The sequence below is a fragment of the Poromitra crassiceps genome (genome assembly GCF_964638095.1).
Source record: "Poromitra crassiceps genome assembly, chromosome: 18".
NCBI lineage: Eukaryota > Metazoa > Chordata > Actinopteri > Beryciformes > Melamphaidae > Poromitra > Poromitra crassiceps.
Window position 1 is genome coordinate 3,646,740 of NC_139636.1, and position 24,628 is coordinate 3,671,367.

At 43.6% G+C, this 24,628-nt stretch overlaps 1 protein-coding gene across 1 annotated transcript; it reads left to right on the forward strand.

The window, feature by feature from the left end:
• The first annotated feature begins 1,526 nt into the window (after positions 1-1,526).
• Positions 1,527-24,279, forward strand: tes (testis derived transcript (3 LIM domains)). The gene is made up of 7 exons (XM_083654518.1): positions 1,527-1,666; positions 6,478-6,563; positions 10,747-11,272; positions 12,367-13,077; positions 15,351-15,566; positions 15,793-15,951; positions 23,069-24,279. Exons 1-7 carry the CDS (start codon positions 1,640-1,642, stop codon positions 23,258-23,260), a joined length of 1,917 nt encoding a protein of 638 aa, XP_083510644.1. The 5' UTR covers positions 1,527-1,639; the 3' UTR covers positions 23,261-24,279.
• Positions 24,280-24,628: the final 349 nt, after the last annotated feature.

Below are 24,628 nucleotides of genomic sequence, written 5' to 3' on the forward strand. Positions count from 1 at the left end.
TTCATGTATGGAGACTGTCCTGTAACTGAAAGGTCACAGGTTCGACTGCCACAAATGTGTCCATCAACAGCCACGTGTCCTGTTGAAGCAAGTCACTGAACGTGGAGCTGAGAGAGAGAGCAAGCATCGGCCAAGCCTCCAGCATCTGAGCTGTCTGGGTGTGACAGCTCCGTTTCCTCTGAAGGGGTCAGTGGTTCACATGCTGTACACAGGCAGTGAGTCACTAACCACACCATACCCACTTCCTGCCTCACCATAGAAACTTCCTGTGTGATACTGCAGCTGTTTATGGTTGGGACCATGCCACAAAATATGTTCCACATCTGAGGACTAAACAGCTGTGTCATGTGTTTGTCCAAGGCATCAATACATGTGTACAGCAGTTCCCAACCTTTTCCAACTCAAGGCCCACTTGAAAATCTCCAAAATGTTCGTGGCTCGCATCCAAGCATAAACGGTACGGAGGCCAAATAATAAGTTCTCAGAGCACTTCTCTCCTGAAACGAAGTGTGAAGATAGTCTTGCAAGTGTGACTTTATATATTTTTTAAACAATGTCAAAACACTATGATTAGGCCTGAGAAGCAGAATAATTGTGGTGCAGGCCTGTCCAGTATATAAAAAGTCATAGGTTTGATCCCTGCAACAGCCAATGTGTCAATCAACACAAATCTTAAATTAGGCTGGACAGGCGACACTGTTCATGTAGCCTACTATATGTTATTCTGGAAATAAACAAACATGGGCAATATAATTTGATTCAGAAGAGTTTGAATAAAGTTACATTTCAATCAATATCCATTGCCTGATGGGGTGTTTGTGTTCTTCCATTATTTCTGAAATGGAGCAGGTTCAAGCTATAATACTTTTCTTTGTTGAGCTGCACACGCCCCCTCCTGCACGCTGATTGGTTCTCGTTCGTTCTATTGCTCGAATACTCTATTCTTATTGGTCGAGCTGGAGCTCTCTCAATAGCGGAAGCCCCTACATTCATAAGAACTGATCGCCACAGGAGTGAAACTCGCGTGAAGTTTGATTGAAATAGCCAGGATAAGCCCGTAGATATCGTCAGCATTGTACCTTCAAAATAAAATCATGATATTCGATTGAGTCTGCTCTCCCTCAGTCTCTCTCATGTGTGTGTGTGTGTGTGTGTGTGTGTGTGTGTGTGTGTGTGTGTGTGTGTGTGTGTGTGTGTGTGTGTGTGTGTGTGTCACTGACGACATCATCAGTGATGTCACAATGATGCCACATTGCCTATGTATGACATCGCTGATGACATCATCAGTGATGGTATGACATTATTGATGACATCGTTGATGATGTTGCCTCAATTGCTCATGTGACATCACTGATAATCAGTGGGACAAAAATGGAAACAGAACAGAGAAACATTGCCCACATGCTCCATTTTGATGATGATGATGATTATTAAGCAAATGTTTACTTTTTGCTATACGGGTTTATTTTGAAAGTACCGACCGGAAGTCTTGCATTCAATTGTGTTTAGCTTGACATTCGTGCGGTGCAGGACCTGTGAAAGCGGAGTGAGAGCGGGACGGACCGTCTTCTTCTTGTTGTTTTTGGCAGCTTTAGGATCATCTCTGCTGCTCTTCTCGTCAGTAAAGTCCTGCTGAAACATGGAGATAGAGAGAGAAGTGAAGAAGGTAAGCTTCCTGCAGATAAACACTGGCTGTCAGGGGGGGAACGCCCTGGAGAAGGTGTGCCCCCTGCTCTAGCATGGGGCAGGTGGAGAACAGCGACACTTTATCAAACACACAGACATTCCCTTTTGATGGATGCTTGTGATGAGTAACGTTAGTTAGGTTAGCTAAGTAAACTTAAACATGTTTTCCGTTAGTTGCCTTTCAGCTATCATCACAATACTACTGTTCTGACCTGACCTGGCTGCTTGTGTTGTGTGGAGAGAACGTTGCGCCACCACACTCTTTTTGGCAAATGCATCTCCCTGATGACTCAAGTTATTTATGGAAGAATACACGCCACTGGTCAATTCAGCGTGAATATGATCCACCAAACAACACTTTATTTTTTAACATTTATTTTGTTGGCACTGCTCTCTACCGCCCACTGCGGTGTATTTTGGTATAACAATGCAAGAGTTAGGATCTGTTGTAAAAGTTACAATTACACTGTAGTGTAAAGTGCTGCTTGCTTCCTGAATAATATAGATAAGCCGAATTAAAGAATGGCTGATTCTAAAAAGGTCATATTCAGGTGTATATCTCTGCCGATAAGGAATTCATCATTCTGGTTTTGGTTGTCTGTAAACATATAAATTATTATATGTACTGTATGTTACTCAACGTTAAGATCTACTCTATACTGGCAATATGTGCACTAAAAGTTAGTACATCTGCAGTATATCTCACATAACATACAGCCTAATCTTGTTGCTTGCAGAGTCTAGATATGCATGCACGACTATATGAAGGATCAGTGTTGGTAAACTGCTTTACTGTCTCACTGTACTAGCAGGCTGTGCTTTTGACTAAATTCACTTCATTTTATACACTGCGACAGTTCACACAACTTCAACAGTACTACTACATACATATACATCAGGCTCTTGAGCTACTTCTGCTCTCACTCAGAATGTCAAAATTATAAGCAATGTGATGTCTAGTTTTTGAGATATTAACATTTGTTTGGCACAACTCATACTAGTTAACTGCTGCGGTTCCGCATTTTCGGGTGGGTTTTGTTGTTGTCGTGAGGTCATGCTGAAATAAGGGGAATAGTCCTGTTGAAGTCAGCTTGAAGAACACAAAGCCATATGCATGGCAGCCAGCAGGAGACTCATGTGCCACTTCCTCATCGTTAGGGAAAGATAAAATAATAATAATAATAAATCAAATACAGAAAGCAGCACCGAACGTCCAGGACCGTATCGATACTCCTGGTACCGACCAAACGGGAACCGGTAACAATTAAATACAGGTACCCATCCCTACTGGATCCCACTGGCCCGCGACCCCTGCTGTAATACACAGCCACTGATCCAACTTCAGCTCCTAATGGAGTCAGTTTGGCTCTAACTGACCTCAGCCCGTGGTCCTCGGTGTACCAAGACAAATATTTAGACTTCCACAAGTGAGGAACACTTAGCCTGGCTGGCCTTGAATCCCAGCATTTGAAAGTGAGTGTAACAATGGAATAAGCTTAAATTGCTGTATCATCAACACCGCACACACCCAAGAATGGAAGGAGTGCAAGCTTCCAAGTTATCGCAGCATGAGAAGGAAAGGAAATGGAGAAAGATGGCGTAGACGTGGAGTGGACTTCACGGTGCCTTTTAGCTCAGCTGCTACATTTCTTATATAAACACAGACAGATTCCATTAAAGAAGGTATGTTGTCGTTGAACGGCTTCCACACGGCTCCCATTTTCACTAGCATACTTTTCAAATGAGATTTTGAATGTATGCTTTAAGTACAACAATTCAACGTTTTGTTTTTCACTTGAGTTTTACATTGTATCACTGTATATAAATAAATAGAATAAACTGAACCCCTAAAAATCAATTGATACTACTGTACCTATCAAACTGAGAGCAAAAGAGCACACGTGCAACTTGAGATTCACTGACTCAACAGGCATTTGAGCTATTTTCACAAATCATTGTGTTGAAGTTCGCTCTTGTGCTCCTAAAGCTCTCCCAAGGGGGGAGAAAGTCACCAAGGAACTGTGGAAGTTGTAATGGAGGCTGACATGTTAGCATCAGGGTCACAGTCTTAAAGTCTCAAGTCTGCATTCCTCAGTAGTGAGTGCCTTTTGGGTCAAAAAGCATCTATGAAAGCGTGCCGGGATCCCCGCATGCAGCCTCTCTCTCCACATCATGGATCCCTGCATGCAGCCTCTCTCTCCACATCATGGATCTCTGTGTGCAGCCTCTCTACACATCATGGATCTCTGTGTGCAGCCTCTCTCTACACATCATGGATCTCTGTGTGCAGCCTCTCTCTCCACATCATGGATCTCTGTGTGCAGCCTCTCTCTCCACATCATGGATCTCTGTGTGCAGCCTCTCTCCACATCATGGATCTCTGTGTGCAGCCTCTCTACACATCATGGATCTCTGTGTGCAGCCTCTCTCTCCACATCATGGATCTCTGTGTGCAGCCTCTCTCTCCACATCATGGATCTCTGTGTGCAGCCTCTCTCTCCACATCATGGATCTCTGTGTGCAGCCTCTCTCTCCACATCATGGATCTCTGCATGCAGCCTCTCTCCACATCATGGATCTCTGCGTGCAGCCTCTCTCTCCACATCATGGATCTCTGTGTGCAGCCTCTCTCTCCACATCATGGATCTCTGCATGCAGCCTCTCTCTCCACATCATGGATCTCTGTGTGCAGCCTCTCTCTCCACATCATGGATCTCTGTGTGCAGCCTCTCTCTCCACATCATGGATCTCTGTGTGCAGCCTCTCTCTCCACATCATGGATCTCTGCATGCAGCCTCTCTCCACATCATGGATCTCTGCGTGCAGCCTCTCTCTCCACATCATGGATCTCTGTGTGCAGCCTCTCTCTCCACATCATGGATCTCTGCATGCAGCCTCTCTCTCCACATCATGGATCTCTGTGTGCAGCCTCTCTCTCCACATCATGGATCTCTGTGTGCAGCCTCTCTCTCCACATCATGGATCTCTGTGTGCAGCCTCTCTCTCCACATCATGGATCTCTGCATGCAGCCTCTCTCCACATCATGGATCTCTGCGTGCAGCCTCTCTCTCCACATCATGGATCTCTGTGTGCAGCCTCTCTCTCCACATCATGGATCTCTGCATGCAGCCTCTCTCCACATCATGGATCCCTGTGTGCAGCCTCTCTCTCCACATCATGGATCTCTGTGTGCAGCCTCTCTCTCCACATCATGGATCCCTGCATGCAGCCTCTCTCTCCACATCATGGATCTCTGCATGCAGCCTCTCTTTCCACATCATGAATCTCTGCATGCAGCCTCTCTCTCCACATCATGGATCTCTGTGTGCAGCCTCTCTCTCCACATCATGGATCTCTGTGTGCAGCCTCTCTCTCCACATCATGGATCTCTGTGTGCAGCCTCTCTCTCCACATCATGGATCTCTGTGTGCAGCCTCTCTCTCCACATCATGGATCCCTGCATGCAGCCTCTCTCTCCACATCATGGATCTCTGCATGCAGCCTCTCTTTCCACATCATGGATCTCTGCATGCAGCCTCTCTCTCCACATCATGGATCTCTGTGTGCAGCCTCTCTCCACATCATGGATCTCTGTGTGCAGCCTCTCTCTACACATCATGGATCCCTGCGTGCAGCCCCTCTCCACATCATGGATCCCTGCGTGCCGTGCAGCCTCTCTCCACATCATGGAATACTTGACCTTATATGGTCACAGACGGCTCAAGATGGACAGCGGCGATGTTTGACAGAGAAGCTCGGCTAAAGGATGCAGATGTGAAGGAGACAAAAGCACTAAGCTCACCAGGCAGAACAATGTTCCTGTGGAAGGCAGAGTGGAGTAAGAAGTTTGTCTATTTTGCCATCTGAACTTGTAGAAGAAGTCTTCAAGTGACTCTCCTCCTCCCAACAAAATGACTACACAGCTATTGCTGATAATTGTCCCCCACCAAAGCGAGCACTATGGATCGGTCTCCGATCCGTTAGTCACACTGTAATGTTGACTTTGTGCCACCAGGGGGCGGCATTGACAATGAATGGGACTGACCCAAGGGGGGAACTACATCACTGGTGGGGGACAAAACATTTGTAGTATTTTCTTGTTCCTCCAAATTAGGTCTGCATGCTATTGTCAATAAATTCGCACCACGAGTTTACATACATTACATAGTCAATGTGAACACACGAGTAGATATGATTTTGGCGCCGGGCGGTGCGAATGAGGCAAGCGGTGCTAATTTTCGTGGCGCGAATGATGCGATTTTTGCTTCATCGTTAGCTAGAGTTTACATTTTTCAACTTTGGCCAATAATTCGCATGAGCGAAGCTTTTTTTCCGCCTTGGTGTGAATTCAAAGTGAAGGCATAGTGTGTGATTTAATTTGAATTGCGATGCACGAGGAGGACACGGCTATTTCTAAATAATTTGTTTATCAGCTCTTAAAAATATCGATTTATTTATCTTAAAACTGCTATGGGAAGAAAATGACATGTTAATGCTTAGAAATAAAGCATATTCTCCAAGATGCAATTTCTTTTCTAGGGATTCTGAACCAGAATATCTTGTTTTGAAACACCTTTCCCTCTGAGCAGAAATCACAGCCTCTTGCAGCATTCAAATCTGCCATAGTCAATATTGTGATTTTTGGGGGGGCTTTTTCCTGTAATTATACACTCTACCCAAAAGCGCTAGCATAGCCCCCAAGCTATTAAGCAGTCAAAACAAAGCTGTGACATACTGTTGTCACAGCAAGTGTAATTGTTTGTAATCTCTTTCATATGCTCTGTCTACAGATGACCCTAGGGCATGATTTTGGTGCTGGAGCGGCCTGTCTAAAATGCAAGGACAAATGCGAAGGCTTCGAGCTGCATTTCTGGAGGTTTGTACAACTCTTGTTTTATCCACCTTGTTTCTAGCTGCCATGATGCCTGATGGGTGCTTCTTCTGCGTCCGGTGTCATTTTTACACTGTTTTAACTTGAGAAAAAAAACGTCTATGAGGATTTTACAGCAGAGCCATTCTGCTCTACTACAGCCGTGTCGTTCAGGTGCTGGGATAACGTAATGCATTGTGGGTAGTCGGCTACTGTGGCTAATGCTAGCGGCTAGCGTAATAGTTACTTTACATGGCAGTAAAATGCCACTGAATGACCAAATTGATTTAACTTTTAACCATTTCGAGTGACACTGTTTCCATACGGACCCCCAGCGTTGGTTAGTTGTTTATAACGTGACTATATTTATAACTTTTATAACGTACTCCAGTTTCCGGTTTATAATTCGGGTCTGCGGCCGAGTATAACAAAGGAAATGGCAAGCTGCAACAATAAGTCACGTTAAAACCGGACCTTGTACCCACGATTCTTTTTTACAGTGGGGCGTTCAAAAATAAGGTGGATAGCCTAGCATGGTTACCGTGGTTACAGAACCAAGCTTCTGAGCGGAAAGTCACCAGTTTGAATCCCTAGGCGCTCGGTGCCTAGATGGGGAAATCGGGATGGTGAAAGGGAATGCGTAATGCTTCTCCCTCTATCAACAACTACTGTACTGCCTCATGTTCCTCATGTTCCTCCTGTAAAGCACTGAACAGAACCAGGGGAGCTTAGTGGTCACCAGTAGAAAGCTGTGGCTGTACTGGGCAGCTGCCAGGTGTGGGTATGAAGCAGGGCATTCATGCTCCGCAGACCCTCCTGTTAATAAAAGTGGTAAAAATAAATACATAACACCACTTTTCTCTTGGCTTCATTCATACTCATCACAGCAGGAGTTATTGGCCTAATAGCAGCATTGCTTTTCCTGAATACATTTGCTGGTTATGTCTGCTTTGTCCACTCTTCTAACTCCGGGTCCGCCGAGTTTGATAGTGAGGGTGTAGATATAGGTTCTATCTAACATCCTAAGTAGGGATGTCAACGGTTAACCGTTAATCGATTAACCGTCGCTAACGTCGTTGTTCGGTTATTGCTGTCGGTCTATCAGTTAATATAAAAAAAAAAAAAAAATTTTTTTTTTTTTTTTTTTTTGGACACGTTTTTTGAGTTTCCTTGCAGATTTTGCACAGTGTTTTGCATCATGCAACTATTTTGTTCAAATTTTGTTCCAATTGTTGGCAGCAAATAGAAATAGGCTATATTTTGATTAAGTTTTTATGCTGCAAAAGACAGTAGGCCTAATGTGAAAAAATCAAAAGAAATAACAGATTGTTGTTGTTGTAATGTTTACATAAACAGGAAATAAAGCTCTCAAAAATATATTTCCTTGTCATCCATATAAGAGCCAGAATGATTTTGGAATGATTACCTGATCAAAATGTGGCAATAAACTTATAAATTTCAGCAAAGCCAACAAAAAATAAAGGCATAATTCTAACACAAAAAGCATTAACATTTCAGCATCTAAATAGACACGCCTTGTTTGGGCATGAGCTCATTGAGTAAATAGACACAAAAAAAAAAAAAAAAAAAAAAAAAAAAAAATTATATTAAAAAATTATGAATTAACCGATAGGTTAATCGATTATTAGCGTCGGTTAATCGAAAGTGAAATTAACCGAAAATTGACATCCCTAATCCTAAGCCTAGTTGCTCACCTAACACAAGGGATAGTTTACATGCGTCACACTGTGTGTTGGTTCAAAACAAAACGGACATAATCTGAGCAGTCTGACATCCTGGGATTTCCTCTCTACTTTTCCCAGAGTCTGTCACAAACAATCCATGCTTTATTTGGACCAGTGACTCATGAAAAGGCAGTTCTGCCTGGTCTATAATTATCTGCATTCGGCTAGTTTTCCTGAAGACAGCGCACCAGGTGCCTCCATGCCGGTCCATGCTGCTAAGTAATGGCACAGCACGGGTCTTTGGTGTTGGCCAGACTTTTCAATGTGTCACGAATGTAATATTGTTAGAAAAAGACTCGTCACCACGCCATGCTGGAACTGAACTGTGGGAATCTTGCTTTAGCCAGTTCACTATTAATGCATATACCCCATGGCTTTTTCCAGCTACTAAGACCACCCAACAAGACTAGTCAATCTAACCCTTATCTTTAAGCTACTAAGACCACCCAACAAGACTAGTCAATCTAACCCTTATCTTTAAGCTACTAAGACCACCCAACAAGACTAGTCAATCTAACCCTTATCTTTAAGCTTCTCCCCCCCACCTCTGGATGTTATACAAGCACACTCATAACTGAAATATGCCAAAATGAAAAGTAAGGATTATTCTGCAATGCATCAATCACAAAATTAAGTCTTTAGTGTAGAAACATCCATCGTACAGAATAATACTCTTTCCTGTTCACCTATAGTTCCTGTCACCTCAGTAATTCAAGTGTGTTTTCTCTTGCCTTTCTGAAGAAGATGCTTTAAAAAATAGTTCATGCACCATTTGAAAATCTGAAAGCAAGTCCTTATCTTAGTTTTAATTTTACGCCTATACATTAAACTGGGTATAAACAGCGTGTTAGTTTTAGATTTAGCCTATACAAATTAAACTGGGTATAAACAGCTTGTTAGTTTTAGTTTTAGCCTATACAAATTAAACTGGGTATAAACAGCTTGTTGGTTTTAGTTTTAGCCTATACAAATTAAACTGGGTATAAACAGCGTGTTAGTTTTAGTTTTAGCCTAGACAAATTAAACTGGGTATAAACAGCGTGTTAGTTTTAGTTTTAGCCTATACAAATTAAACTGGGTATAAACAGCTTAGTTTTAGCCTATACAAATTAAACTCGGTATAAACAGCTTAGTTTTAGCCTATACAAATTAAACTGGGCATAAACAGCTTGTTAGTTTTATTTTTTGCCTATACTGTACAAATTAAACTGGGCATAAACAGCTTGTTAGTTTTAGTTTTAGCCTATACAAATTAAAATGGGTATAAATGACTTTTAGCCTATACAAATTAAACTCGGTATAAACAGCTTAGTTTTAGCCAATACAAATTAAACTGGGTATAAATGACTTGTTAGTTTTAGTTTTAGCCTATACAAATTAAACTGGGTATAAATGACTTGTTAGTTTTAGTTTTAGCCTATACAAATTAAACTGGGTATAAATGACTTGACATTGTTTAGGGAAGGGGAAGAGTGTGTTTCCTGTGCTGCTGCACATTGTGGCCGGTCATGCTAGAGCATGTCTAACAGTCCTAATTTATGACATGGCTTTCTCTGAAAATATGAGGCAAGCTGTGTCAAGACGTGGAAAAAGTGCAGATATTTGAATTTAACGCTTGCTGAGCTTGTCGTCTTTTGGTATATTATTGCAACAGAATTACATAATCTTTCCTACTACGCCTGTGCTCGCTCTCTCTCGCTCTCTCTCCCTCACACTCCCTCCTGTGCTCGCTCGCTCTCTCTCCCTCTCTCTCCCTCTCTCCCTCTCTCTCTCTCCCTCTCTCTCCCTCTCTCTCTCTCCCTCCCTCTCCCTCCCTCTCTCTCCCTCCCTCTCTCTCCCTCTCTCTCCCTCCCTCTCTCTCTCTCTCTCTCTCTCTCCCTCTCTCTCCCTCCCTCTCTCTCCCTCTCTCTCTCCCTCCCTCTCTCTCCCTCTCTCTCCCTCCCTCTCTCTCTCTCCCTCTCTCTCTCTCTCTCTCTCTCTCTCTCTCTCTCCCTCTCTCTCCCTCCCTCTCTCTCTCTCCCTCTCTCTCTCTCTCTCTCTCTCTCTCTCCCTCTCTCTCCCTCTCTCTCCCTCTCTCTCTCCCTCCCTCTCTCTCCCTCTCTCTCCCTCCCTCTCTCTCTCTCCCTCTCTCTCTCTCTCTCTCTCTCTCTCTCTCCCTCTCTCTCCCTCTCTCTCTCTCCCTCCCTCTCTCTCCCTCTCTCTCCCTCATAAAACAAACACTACAATGTAGAGATGGAGACAGGAATAAGCATATTTGGAATTATTGGATATAAGATTATGCAGAAAATTTGCAAAATAAAAAATCATCAGAGCAAAAAATGCCCCCCCCCTCATCTCTTCTCTCTCTCTCTATATATTATGGATTGTTTTTATATTTGGACACAGGAAAATGTCTAAGCGTTAAACTGTTTCTCCACCTTTGACGCCTCCCCTCCCTTCTGCAGAAAAATCTGCCGAAACTGCAAATGTGGGCTGACGGACCACGACGTGCAGATGAACTCTGAGGAGAACAAGAAGGTGGGCAAGCTGTTTGAGGACACCAAGTACACGGGCCTCATCGCCAAGCTCAAGACGGACGGCGTGCCCACCTACAAGGGCAACATGGTGACCATCTCCCTGGCCAGCCCAGCCACTGCCTACGTAGTACCGCCCAGTGCCTCCTCCTCCACTGTTGTACCGCCCGCTGGTTCTGTACAACCCGGTACCGCTCCAGGTTCCGTACCGCCCGGTGCTACCGCTCCAGGTTCAATACCACCCGGTGCCACCGCAGGTTCTGCACCACTCGGTTCCACCGGTGGTAAGGTGCCCGCCGGTGTCCAGGCCCAGGCCAAGTGGCCCAGTGTCACCCCGGTCAGGGCCAATGCGGTGCCGGTCGCTGTCAGCGCAGTGTCGGCCAATCTGGTCAAGAAGGATGTGCCGATGAAGTCTGTCACCTATGAGTGGGCGCCCCCGGTGGCCAATCAGTATCTGGTAAGAGTTGAAGCACGAGGAGGCTTAGGATGGATTGCATTTGAATTCAGTGGTATTCTAACATCAGTCAGTGTGCAAATGGCTTTGGTAGCAAGAAAGAACACAACTGTTGACTGATTCATGTGCTGCCCCTCATCTGTCTCACTAGGAGGTAATGATTCATGTGCTGCCCCTCATCTGTCTCATGTGCTGCCCCTCATCTGTCTCATGTGCTGCCCCTCATCTGTCTCATGTGCTGCCCCTCATCTGTCTCACTAGGAGGTATTGAGTACCGCAGGGATGACATTTTTGTAGGCTTAACCAGAAGTCACTGCACTTCCTGGTTCTTACATGTTAACAGGCAATGGGATTCTTCATATGGGAATTTAGGTTAAATGCATGAAATAAGGTCTGTGTTTAACAAAAGTTTTTGAAACGGCGACGTTTGTTTTCAGCAAGATCATCTTTACAAATGAGGACCACTTTTATGACTTTTGAAGCGTTTTCTGAAAATCGTGTTTCTGAAAATGATTGCGTTAATTTGATTAAATATCGGGTCTAGAGGCTTAAAATTATTCAGCATTAAGAAAAAAGCTAAACTATTCCTGGTCCCAGGTTGAGAACAATGGCACAGGACATTACGAATAGCATGACGTTCAGTGCATCTAATCTATGGATAATAAATTAAATTACAGAGAGAATGTGATGTTTGATGGCAACTGCCTCTCTCCATTTCTTCCCTGCTTGGACTTAATACCAGTCACATGTTGAAGAAGCAGAACGTGTGTGTGTGTGTGTGTGTGTGTGTGTGTGTGTGTGTGTGTGTGTGTGTGTGTGTGTGTGTGTTCATGCGTGCGCATGCGTGCGTGCATTCGCGTCTGTTTAGTCTACAACTGTATCTGTAGACCACTTGTTTGCACGACTTTCTCTCCACAAGCCTGTATCTCAAGAGCCTTTTCCGGGATGGTCTCCCCTTAATCTCTTTCTGATTGGACCTTAACTCCTCTTGTGTGTGCTCTGATTGGACCTTAACTCCTCCTTTGTGTGCTCTTCTCATCCCTCTCTCCCACACGCTTCAATCTTTCTTTATCCCCTCCAAACAAACCGACTCCCAGGCGGTGCGCTACATCGAGCTGCTCCCCCCCGAGAAGCGTCCGGTGGCGGGTACAGAGGGAGCCGCCTACCGCCGGCAGCAGATGGACCGCCAGCTGCCCGAGCACGACCAGGACCCGTCCATGTGCCACGAGCTGAGCCCCGCCGAGGTCAAGAAGATGCAGCAGTTTGTCCGCAAGTACAAGGAGGAGGCCCTGGGCGTGGGAGACGTCAGGCTGCCAGAGGACATGCTCCTGGCCCAGGCAGGAGGCCGGGGAGGGGTGGGGGCTGGTGGACCTGGAGAGATCGGGGCTGGGGGTGGGTATAGACCTGGTGTTGGTGGTGGGGCTGGGCCGGGTGTTGGAGCTGGAGCTGGAGCTGGAGGGGTTGGGGCTGGGCATAGGCCTGGTGTTGGGGGTGTTGGAGCTGGTTCTGGGTTTGGCCCCGGAGCTGCTGGCCCTGGCGTTGGGCCCAGTGTCGGGTCTGGAGTGGGTGTTGGTGGCTATGGAGCTGAAGTTGGGGGACCTGTGGCGGATGTCGGGTCGGGGTATGGTGCAGGCGTTGGAGGTTGTGGAGCAGGAGCCGGTGGTGCTGGACCAGGTTGGAGGCCTGGGACCGGGGCCTCTGTGGGCTTGGTGCCAGGGGCCGGACAGGGAGATCTAGGCACTGCAGCCACTGCTGGAGCCATGGGAACCCCTGGAGCTGTGCAAGCTGGACTCACACTACAAGCCTTTGTAAGCAGTCTCTAATTGATATATTAATTGAATTTCTCTGTCTGTCTGTCTGTCTGTCTGTCTGTCTGTGTGTGTGTCTTTCTTATTCACCAAATGCCATGTAAATTATCACTACTCTTAGCATCGAAGCCTCTTAGCCTAAGCAAGATAGCAAGAACCTTTGTATTTGAACAAATTTTTGGAAACTGTAGTTTAGAGACCAAAGAGAGCAAGAGCAAAGGTCCACTTTACAACTGTCTTATTCCAGTATCATAAAGTGTCTATTAACCTAAGGACAATTGTAAGAATGCAATAATACGTTGTACCTACCTGTACAATTCTGCCACTACTATTTGAAGTGTGATTGGGTAACAGGGTGGTGTAGATAGTTGATTTAGTTATTTTCCTTTGAGGAGCAAGTGCTAGCACAGTATCATTGCATAGTATGCTCAATGCTATTCCATAATAGAACAGAAGAAGGCCATTGTAACTGTTAGTCATAGGTGTGACCGTGTGATTAACTCCACTACACTGATAAAATCAGTCGGAGCCTAAGCTACCATCCAGCTTAGGCTCTGTGCTAAATGATCTACTTTACAGATCACAGATCTCCTCCTGATAGTCAAACATAGTCTGTCACATGTCACAATGTCACATGTCACATGTCACATGTCACATGTCACATGTCACATGCTCTTGACGTCTGTACATTGGGTTAGGGTGCACCTTGCATCACTCAGTTAGTTGGCAATAAAGTGGGTAGGGGAGGGGTTGGGGGAGGGGAGAAACTAGTGATTCCCAGACTGGACACTAGATGGCACCAGAAGACCAAGTATGACTGCATGGAAAGCCTGTTTTGATTTAAACCCAACTCCACTGTGACTAATGCATCATGGAGAGGATTTTTGATATTGAAATAAGAACCAATATGGGTTTATGTAACAATGGGTTTATGTAGACACTTATGTAGACAGTGCATACAATGTCCAGCTGGGTGAAAGTAGTAGCTGGGTGGCACTGACACATGCCAATTTGCATATCAATAACTACAGTCTCCGTGATTGGCCTGAAGGTTCAAACACCGCCCAGCTGTAAAACTACAGGCCGTCTCACGAAGCCAAACCTCTGACTTAAACACAATAACGCAGCAGTTGTGGCGGTTACCTGCCATCCACTGTGGTTGGCTTGGCTATATGACGGTATTGTAATATTGGTTATTGTGTTACATGCCTTGCCTCCTGCCTGTCTTGCACCGGATATAATATGTCAGTTACTGAAGTGCTGTTAAATATAACTGACCTCCTGATAAAGAGAAAAACTAAGGTTGTCTCCTTGTCAGAACACAGGAGGGTCATATTTCACTTCACAATAGACTTGAATAACAGGATATTACCCTGTGTGATAGATAACCTATTGAAAAGTATTGGAAGTCATGTTCAACAGAACAATAATTCTGTGTTAAATGGGATGTGTGATAAATCTGTGCAAAACAAATAGGGACAGGATGCAACTGACTGCGCTAACAGTTTGATTGTGTGCATCTAATACAATACTATAGATTAGATTAAATTAATACATGGGGTAATAATACGCTTCTACTTGCACTGCGTTTAATCATCTGTATTCTTCTCTTCTACATGTTCTATTTGTATTTTCTGTTTGATCTGATCTGTAACATATCCTCTGCTTTCCTACTCTGCAATGAGCCAGGATCATTAAAGCAGGTTTGCCACTGGCATTTCTGGAATATTATTTAATTTTACAAATGTATAAATGGTTATACTGTAACTGTATGTATAACTTGTTTGACACAGTCATTGGTGGTTTTAGAGTATTTGTACTGAACACCCTTTAGAATATTTCTCAAACAACATTAACAAACCAGGAAGGAACACAAATGTTTAGATTATCAAACTGATTGAACTTCCAATGGAAAGTCTTGGAATTGATCTCGTCTCATCTCATCTCATCTCATGATGGAGATGTTGAAGTGTTCTTCAACATCTCCATCTCCATCTCATGCCTTGTAACTTATTTAAAACAGAAATAATGTTTCATGTTTGTTGATTTGAGTATATATTCTAACTAAAACTGTCGGCTGTGTTTTTTATATGTGCATTGCTTTGCTGCTTGTTTTTTCAATTCTTTTTTTGTAAAGCACCTTGAATTGCCTTTGTGTATGAAAGGTGCTGTATAAATAAATTTGACTTGACTTGACTTCTACATTTTAAAACTCCAAATCCAGCAGCACCATACCAACCAACCTCCTCTCTCTCCCTGGTCTCCTCCCCCAGTCGTGCCATCACTGCCATGAGCCGATGCGTGCGGGGGAGCCGGCGGTGTACGCGGAGCGCGCCGGCCTGGACAAGCTGTGGCACCCGGCCTGCTTCGTCTGCTGCGGCTGCTCCCAGCTGCTGGTGGACCTCATCTACTTCTGGAAGAAAGGCAAGCTGTACTGCGGACGCCACTACGGAGACAGCGAGAAGCCGCGCTGTGGAGGCTGTGACGAGGTGAGGAGGGGGGCTGGAGTGATTCATCCTCACGTCCTCTGCATCTACTGCGTCATGGGTGATGGGTGTTGTATGTGGGATATGTATGTGTACCTGTCACATCTGTCCTGAGACAAATTCCTTGCAACGTGTGTGTGTGTGTGCGTGTGTGTGTGTGTTTGTGCGTGTGTGTGTGTGTGTGTGTGTGTGTGTGTGCGCGTGTGTGTGTGCGCGTGTGTGTCCTCAGCTGATCTTCAGTAACGAGTACACCCAGGCGGAGGGCCAGAACTGGCATCTGAAGCACTTCTGCTGTTTTGAGTGCGACTGCGTCCTGGCCGGGGAGACCTACGTCATGGAGAAGGACAAGCCTGTCTGCACGCCCTGCTACATGGCCAACTACGCTGTGGTGAGAGGGAGAGAGACACTGTCTTTCTCTGTGTATCTGTGGTGAGAGGGAGAGAGACACTGTCTTTCTCTGTGTATCTGTGGTGAGAGGGAGAGAGACACTGTCTTTCTCTGTGTATCTGTGGTGAGAGGGAGAGAGACACTGTCTTTCTCTGTGTATCTGTGGTGAGAGGGAGAGAGACACTGTCTTTCTCTGTGTATCTGTGGTGAGAGGGAGAGAGACACTGTCTTTCTCTGTGTATCTGTGGTGAGAGGGAGAGAGACACTGTCTTTCTCTGTGGTGAGAGGGAGAGAGACACTGTCTTTCTCTGTGTATCTGTGGTGAGAGGGAGAGAGACACTGTCTTTATCTGTGGTGAGAGGGAGAGAGACACTGTCTTTATCTGTGTATCTGTGGTGAGAGGGAGAGAGACACTGTCTTTCTCTGTGTATCTGTGGTGAGAGGGAGAGAGACACTGTCTTTCTCTGTGTATCTGTGGTGAGAGGGAGAGAGACACTGTCTTTCTCTGTGGTGAGAGGGAGAGAGACACTGTCTTTCTCTGTGTATCTGTGGTGAGAGGGAGAGAGACACTGTCTTTCTCTGTGTATCTGTGGTGAGAGGGAGAGAGACACTGTCTTTCTCTGTGTATCTGTGGTGAGAGGGAGAGAGACACTGTCTTTCTCTGTGTATCTGTGGTGAGAGGGAGAGAGACACTGTCTTTCTCTGTGTATCTGTGTTCAAATAGGTGGAATTCCTTTGTTCTTATTCGGTGGACACATTTATCCAAATCAGCGTGCATTAGGGGTGTCACAATATATCGTCCCACGAAATTTCGCGATAGTAAAACGTCACGATATGTATCGTTGAGATGAAATCTCATATCGCAATTTTTTTTTTTTTTTTTTTTTTTTTTCTTTTTCAAAAAATAGACTAAGAAACGTCTTTGTTTGTTGAAGTTCAATGTGTGGAAAGTAGTTCAGTTGAACAAGTCTCTGAAGAGACACATGAGAAGTTATACAGGAGAGAAACCATTCAATTGAGTTTCTGGCAAAACTGTTTACTTGACAGGAAAAACTGAAGATGCATAAAAAATAGATTAAGAAAAGTCTTGTTGTTTGAGTTTGAAGAAAAACTGAAGATGCATAATGAGAATTTATACTGCTGAGAAACCTTTTAGTTCAAAGTAAATCTAAGTGACGGTGTAACTCATTCTATTTCAAGATAAGCCTTATCTCCAATCTCATGTTTTTAGGGGTCCAAGCACGAAGTGCGTGGATCCCTATTGTATCTGTTCCGATTTTTTTTTTTTTTCTTCTTCTCCGGTAAAACTGTATGTACAGCAGAAACTGTAATGCTCAGCGTAGCCAGACTGGGCACATAGATTGTAAATGTGCCTCACTACTCAGAAACAAAAAATGACCCATATCGGCCAGATGGTGGCGCTATAACAGACCATTTCGCGTTATGGTCCATATCTTCTGAACCGTGTGTCCTATACTAAAAATTTCACTTCTCAGGGATTCCTTGGATCAATACGCATCTATCCATCTAGGCCCCGCCCATTTGCGTGTGCCTAGATTTTCCGCCATTTTGAATTTTATCAAAAACCTACTTTTGCGAACTCCTCCTAGACCGTTTGGCCAAATCACATAGGAATTATTCTGGGTCATCTATGGACTACCCCGACCCAAAGTTATTAAAGGATTTTGGATACGTGAAACCGTTTTGAAATTATAAATGTCTAAACTTTTGTGTATTTGCTTTTGTTCTTTTCCTGCCCTAAAAGTGTGTGGATGTCAGAAACCATACACCCCCATCACCCAAACTTTCCACACAGGTTCACGACATCACCCACTACTCAGAGTAAAAAAATTACACCAATCCACCAGACGGTGGCGCTATAACAGCCAATTTCACGTTTGTCGGTCAATAACTTCTGAACCACGAGCCGTAGAATCAAAATTCCACATCTACCGGTTTCCCTGGAGCATCATGCATCTAACCTACTAGGCCACGCCCATTTCTGTCTGTTAGATTTTCCGCCATTTTGAATTTGATCAAAAACCTACTTTTGCGAGCTCCTCTTAGACCGTTTGGCCAAATCACACGAAACTTTTTCTGGGTCATCTATAGACTACCCCGACCTAAAGTTATTAAACGATTTTGGATACGTGAAACCGTTTTGAAATGATAAATCTCGAAACTTTTAACACCTTAAGTGCCATAGCCGAAATAATTCGTCTTACATAATCCAACGCTTAAGTGCCAGAGCCGAGTTTACTCGTCTTACATAAACATTTTTTTTTTTTTGACGGTGGAACATCAATCAACAACTTTTACATCTTCGAGATCACTATTGGAGCAAGATAATGTGTATAATCTATTTTACCGACCCACTAAGTGTTGACAGTGCTCCCCCAGACGACCGAAATCAAAGAAAAAACTGCCGCGGGACCAAGCCGTTCAAGGAAATGCCGTGGCGATTTTACAGTAACAGACTTGTCTTGCCTGAGAGCGGCCGCGCACCGGCAGCAGCACACAGAGAGCGGAGAGCGATTTGCAAAATAGATCATAGGTGAAACACACTTTGAAACACCTCAGAAAGGCCAGAATCAACATCTGCCCATCGCCCACGCATTCCCCGGCCCATCTTGACTCGCACAAGGAGCGTCTGCACGCAGGCAAGCAGGCAGGCAGGCACACAGGCAGGCAGCAGCAAAAGCGCTTCTGACACGCCCGCTGTACAGCCAGGAGGAAGGAGGAGAAGACACACGGAGGGAGGAGTTTGAATGAGAGGGGTGTTTCCTGTTGTTATGGAGGAAATTACTGTTCAAAACTATTGTTTAGAATGTCTGACGGTCTTACTGATGCCAAAAATGAATGGTTAAAGTGACTGTTTCACAAAAAGCCATTTATCTCTGAATAAATTTCCAGACGCTGAAACCATGCTGTACTCAACGGCTAATATCTACATAACTACTAACTCTGCAAACTAACTCTTTTAGACAGAGAAAGCACACATTCTATTAGTTATTTTTAGATGATTGGTGTTCATGAATTCTTAACAGAAAAGAATCCTCGGCTGTCTCTAAAATGAGCCAGAATCGTCAAAAACACCCCTGGCACAACTTACCTACAGGAATGAAAACATGGCTGGCATTCAATGTGTTAATGAAACACACGCCAACACTAAATTGCCCACAACTCATTAACCGGTCAATTACAACTACTGCTGCTACTACTGCTACCACTCCCACTACTACCAACACTACTACTACTACTATTACTACTTCTGCTACTATTATTACTACTACTACTACTACTACTACTACTACTACTACTACTACTACTACTACTGGAAGTTGGAATGTAGCATTTTGGGTGGGGTTAATGTGTTTTGGAGTTCTGCATCTGCTGTAGCATAATACATAGTTGGTTTAGATGTCACACAGTAATGCCCGATCCACAAAGACTTGACACCCACGTTTTAATAAAAACAAGTTTATGCCATAATAAGGTTACATCCGTGCCTTGTCATTGCTGTGGAAGGATGGTCTAGGGGTAAAGTAGCAGACACCAAAGCTGGAGGTCCTGGGTTCAAACCACAGCCAGGTAACTTTTTTATTTTTTGAAAATGTAGAATAAAGGTTAATCTGGATATAATTATGTATAAAGCTGCTGAATACACACTGTGTACATAGCAGAATAACTGAATATGCCTATTCATGGTAACGTCATATTTTGACGTCATCTTGACATTCCTGTGTAGATGTCTAAATGATCCCCAAATCGGCTGTGATTTGACCTATCACTGAAAGATGATATCAGAACATCATCATGATGTAATTGTGTTTGCTGGGAGCCTTCTTTCAGATATATGAGAGGAAAAACATTCCAATACATTACTGTGTCTTCAGATGGGAAAGGTCCAAAAAGAGAATTCAATCTGAATTATCCTTGTCACTCATGTGCTCATTGTAACAGCACAACCCACACCAATTAGTTCAAACACCTCCATTCAGGGCAGACTTTTAATGGAAAGTGGTGCATTATGTGTGTAATACAAAAATGTCCTTAATGGTAAATGGACTGCATAACAAGCTGCCATGCTATAGTCACCAAAAGCAATTTCAGGGATAAAACCCATCAACCTTCTCTAGTGGACGCCACTACGCCCTATGGTTTGATGTGTGTGTGGGAAAGACACAATGACAACTGAAAATTCTGATTTCAGAACACAAAAGCTCCATCATGAGACAAGAACTAACCTCTCCTGTTGCAAAACACGTTCTTGAACGCAGCCATCTCGAGCTAACATTTCCAAGATATTGAAAAAGTTCATGAAACACCGCAAAATAAGGAGGCAACATGTGGGATTTTAATTACTGTTACTGACTTACCTGTCTGAAGTTGAAAGTTGTTCATCCCACGTGGGGTTTGAACTTTGAGCCGCAATGGTCTTTAGTTAGCATAAGTCATGAGTTTTACCAAGTGAGCTATCCAGACTGTTGTGTTTAACTTTGTAGACCATCTTATATGTATCTGCAGAGCCAGAGAAGTACTTGTCGTATTTACAGTATGTTCTACCCAAATACCACTTTCTGTCCAGATACTTAAAGGGAAATTGTACACAAAAACTGCTTTCTATCCAAGTACTACTTCAAGTCACAAGTACTTATGTGACCACAACACCCTGACTGACCCCATCACCCTTTACTGACCACTACATCCTTACTGACCTTGCTTGGACCCCGTCATCGCCGCTTGCGGCTATATTTTCTAGTTGTTATTGTAATAACAATTTCCCACAACAGCATGTTTTGTATTTGTGCATTTCAAATAAAATACTACTTTTCCAGTCATATATTGTCATTATTCAAGTTTAAAAAAATATTGTTAAAATCGTATCGTATCGTATCGTTATCGTGAACCCAGTATCGTGATACGTATCGTATCGTGAACTGAGTGTATCGTGACACCCCTAGCGTGCATACATGTTTAATGTCTGTGAGAATTGAACCTGTAACCCTGGAGGTGCTCATTCCATGCTGGTCTACAAGGTGTGCGTGCGTGCGTGCGTGCGTGCGTGCGTGCGTGCGTGCGTGCGTGCGTGCGTGCGTGCAGTATACAGTAGGACTGAGAGAGAGATAGTAAATGAGTGCTGGCTGACACACTAAGCACACATAGCTAAGAATGTGAAAAACTCAGAATGTGTTTACACCGTTTATCCAACATAATCCCCCCGCAAACCCACTGTCCTTATGGAGCTTTACACTCGCAGTCACTTCTCACACAGCTGTGAATATACACATTTCTACACATATAATGTGTAATCTACACATTTAGAGCTGTCTGCATCCAGGAAGTATTTGAAGGCTTTCAATTCTTCACAAAATAAATCATCAAATATGCAAGTTGGTGGAAATCTGTGCTAAACACTTTGAACACTGTTGACTTGACACTGGCAGCTATTGCTGATGTGCTTTGCATTTCTGGGGCTAGGCCCTTTTTGTTGTTTGGTGGTGTCTTTGTCCTATTCACGCCTTTATTGGCACACCTCTCTATCTCTATCATCTCTCTATGTTGATATTTCACACCTCTATGCTGATATTTCACACCTCTCCTATGTTGATATTTCACACATCTCCTATGTTGATATTTCACAGCTCTCCTATGTTGATATTTCACACCTCTCCTATGTTGATATTTCACACCTCTATGCTGATATTTCACACCTCTATGCTGATATTTCACACCTCTATGTTGATATTTCACACCTCTATGTTGATATTTCACACCTATGCTGATATTTCACACCTATGCTGATATTTCACACCTCTATGCTGATATTTCACACCTCTATGCTGATATTTCACACCTCTATGTTGATATTTCACACCTCTATGTTGATATTTCACACCTCTATGCTGATATTTCACACCTCTATGCTGATATTTCACACCTCTATGTTGATATTTCACACCTCTATGTTGATATTTCACAGCTCTCCTATGTTGATATTTCACACCTCTATGCTGATATTTCACACCTCTATGCTGATATTTCACACCTCTATGCTGATATTTCACACCTCTATGTTGATATTTCACACCTCTATGCTGATATTTCACACCTCTATGTTGATATTTCACACCTCTATGCTGATATTTCACACCTCTATGTTGATATTTCACACCTCTATGCTGATATTTCACACCTCTATGTTGATATTTCACACCTCTATGCTGATATTTCACACCTCTATGCTGATATTTCACACGTCTATGCTGATATTTCACACCTATATGTTGATATTTCACACCTCTATGCTGATATTTCACACCTCTATGTTGATATTTCACACCTCTATGCTGATATTTCACACCTCTCCTATGCAGATATTTCACACCTCTATGCTGATATTTCACACCTCTCTCTTGATATTTCACACCTCTATGCTGATATTTCACACCTCTCCTATTTTGATATGCCTGGCAGCCATTTCTTGTGAATTACACCTCTTTCCTCTTTCCGCCCTAGACACCGGAACCGGAACATGTAAACCGGATACGTGCCACATTTTTATAGTTCCCCCGTTGAAACGCCGATTCAAGTTATGTAGCATAGCTATACGCCAGGAACAGGCACAGGAACAAATATGCCATATTTTATCAACGTTTTGTTTTATGTACTATGTAACTTTTTAACGTTAGTCACCACGTGTTATCAGGCTCTAGCTAACGTTAGCTACATGGAAGATTTTTCTGGCGTTGCGCATTGGTTATGTCCCCAGGTCCAGAAGCAGTATAAACGGCTCCAGACTACTAAATGCGTATAATTTGTTAGCAAACTAAACTTGTTCAGAGCAAACCAAGCTTGTTCACCAACTTTCAGGGCGATTTTCTCTGAACGTTGCTTTAAGGAGTACAAACATTCAAACAAGCACATCGTCTTCAACTATTTTCGGATTTCAATGTTTGACACATCATTTGAAATCTTACAATCTGCACTTTCATAATCTGTAAAAACAACCTGGCCTACTTGTTACCCAAAACACCATCAAAATCTATATGTATGCAAAGAAATCTATGAACAGAATGTGATGTCACAGCGTACTGTATGTCCTCGCCCTCCCACAGAAATGTGCCACCTGTCAGAAGCCGGTGGAGCCGGAGGCGCAGAGGGTTTCGTACGGGGAGCACCACTGGCACGCTGAGCCACAGTGCTTCCAGTGCTCCGGCTGCTCCAAGGCCCTGGTGGGCCAGCGCTTCATGGCCCACCAGGGCCTCCTCTTCTGCTCCGTGGACTGCAAGAAGAAGATCACCGCTTAGAGGACCAAATGGACCCCCCCCCCCCCCAGTTTAAATATAATTTTAGTCCAAAAACAACCAATAATGTGTCAATTAATCCACGTGGGATTTGTCTTTCCCACAAGGGTATTCATTGTTTCTGCACCACTGATGGAAGCGGTCGTTGGTGTATCTCAAATGTTCAATTCAAAAACAGTTGGGTTTCCCTTCAAACTGGGATGAATTCCAAACCAGTTACTGTCCAGTTCTGTCTTCTCAAAACTGCCATAAATCAACCAGCCAGTGTCTTCTTATATTAACAGGTGGTAGATCCCTTTTCTTCCTTTACTTGCACTGGGTTTGTTTGTTTTTTATTACCAATGAGATTACTTTTGTATTTCTTACAGAACTCAGTGTTCATTTATGTGCCACTACTGATATTCACTCTCCTACTGTAATCTATGCAGCGGTATGTCAGCAATATTAGTCAGGGTTGTGGTTGCTTTTCTTTCAATACTCTCTTATTATATGTGTAAATCAAAACGACATACTGTACAGTATCACATAGTAATGACGGAGCCATCATTCTCACTCAAATATTTCTGCATCAATAAATATCTTTGATTGAAGAAATTCAGCTTGCGGACTTGAATGGAAACTAAGAATTCAATTGAGAATTAGAATTAGTAAATTGACCCCATCCAAATAGCAGTACATGTGTTTGGCTAAATAGAGCCACCTAGTGTTTAAACAGTGCATCCAGATGCTGAAAAAAGAAAGGTACTTGAGAAGAAACGGCAGAAAATTCAAATATGTCAGATGTTAAGTATTTTCACCTAAGCCTAATTTCATCACCCACTGGACCAGAATAAACACTGTTAAGTTGTTCCACATGAATTATGGAAACGTTTGAACTATACTGTAGAATACCATACACAGAACCAGGTTTTATCTGCTGTATTGTCATTTCTCCACTGGTATTTACCCCTCTATCTCCAATGTTTGTGTCTGCACTTTATAACTTTTTCCCAAACATGCTTCTCATCCAATAAATGTATTTGCAGTTACTTGGCATCCCTTGTTTCATACCTATGAAATGTAGGCAGAGTGGCCTAGTGATTGGAGAAACCGTTAGTCAGAGGTTGAGGGGATAATTCCAGCAGCAGCCTAGTGAGGTGTCCTTGAGCAAGACTCTGAAGCCCTCACTCAGTGTACATCACTCTGGGTAAGAGCATGAGCTAAGTGGCTAAAATGCACGTGTTGTTAGCTTAAAGCAATGTTGGCCTGGCCTTTAGTAGGGTTTGTAGCTTCCTGACATGATATAACTCTCAAATCAGTGCTGTTGCTCCAGTAGAAGAATTGTGTTTTTTGTCTCTCTCCATTCACTGCCATTGTATGGAGGAACAGTCA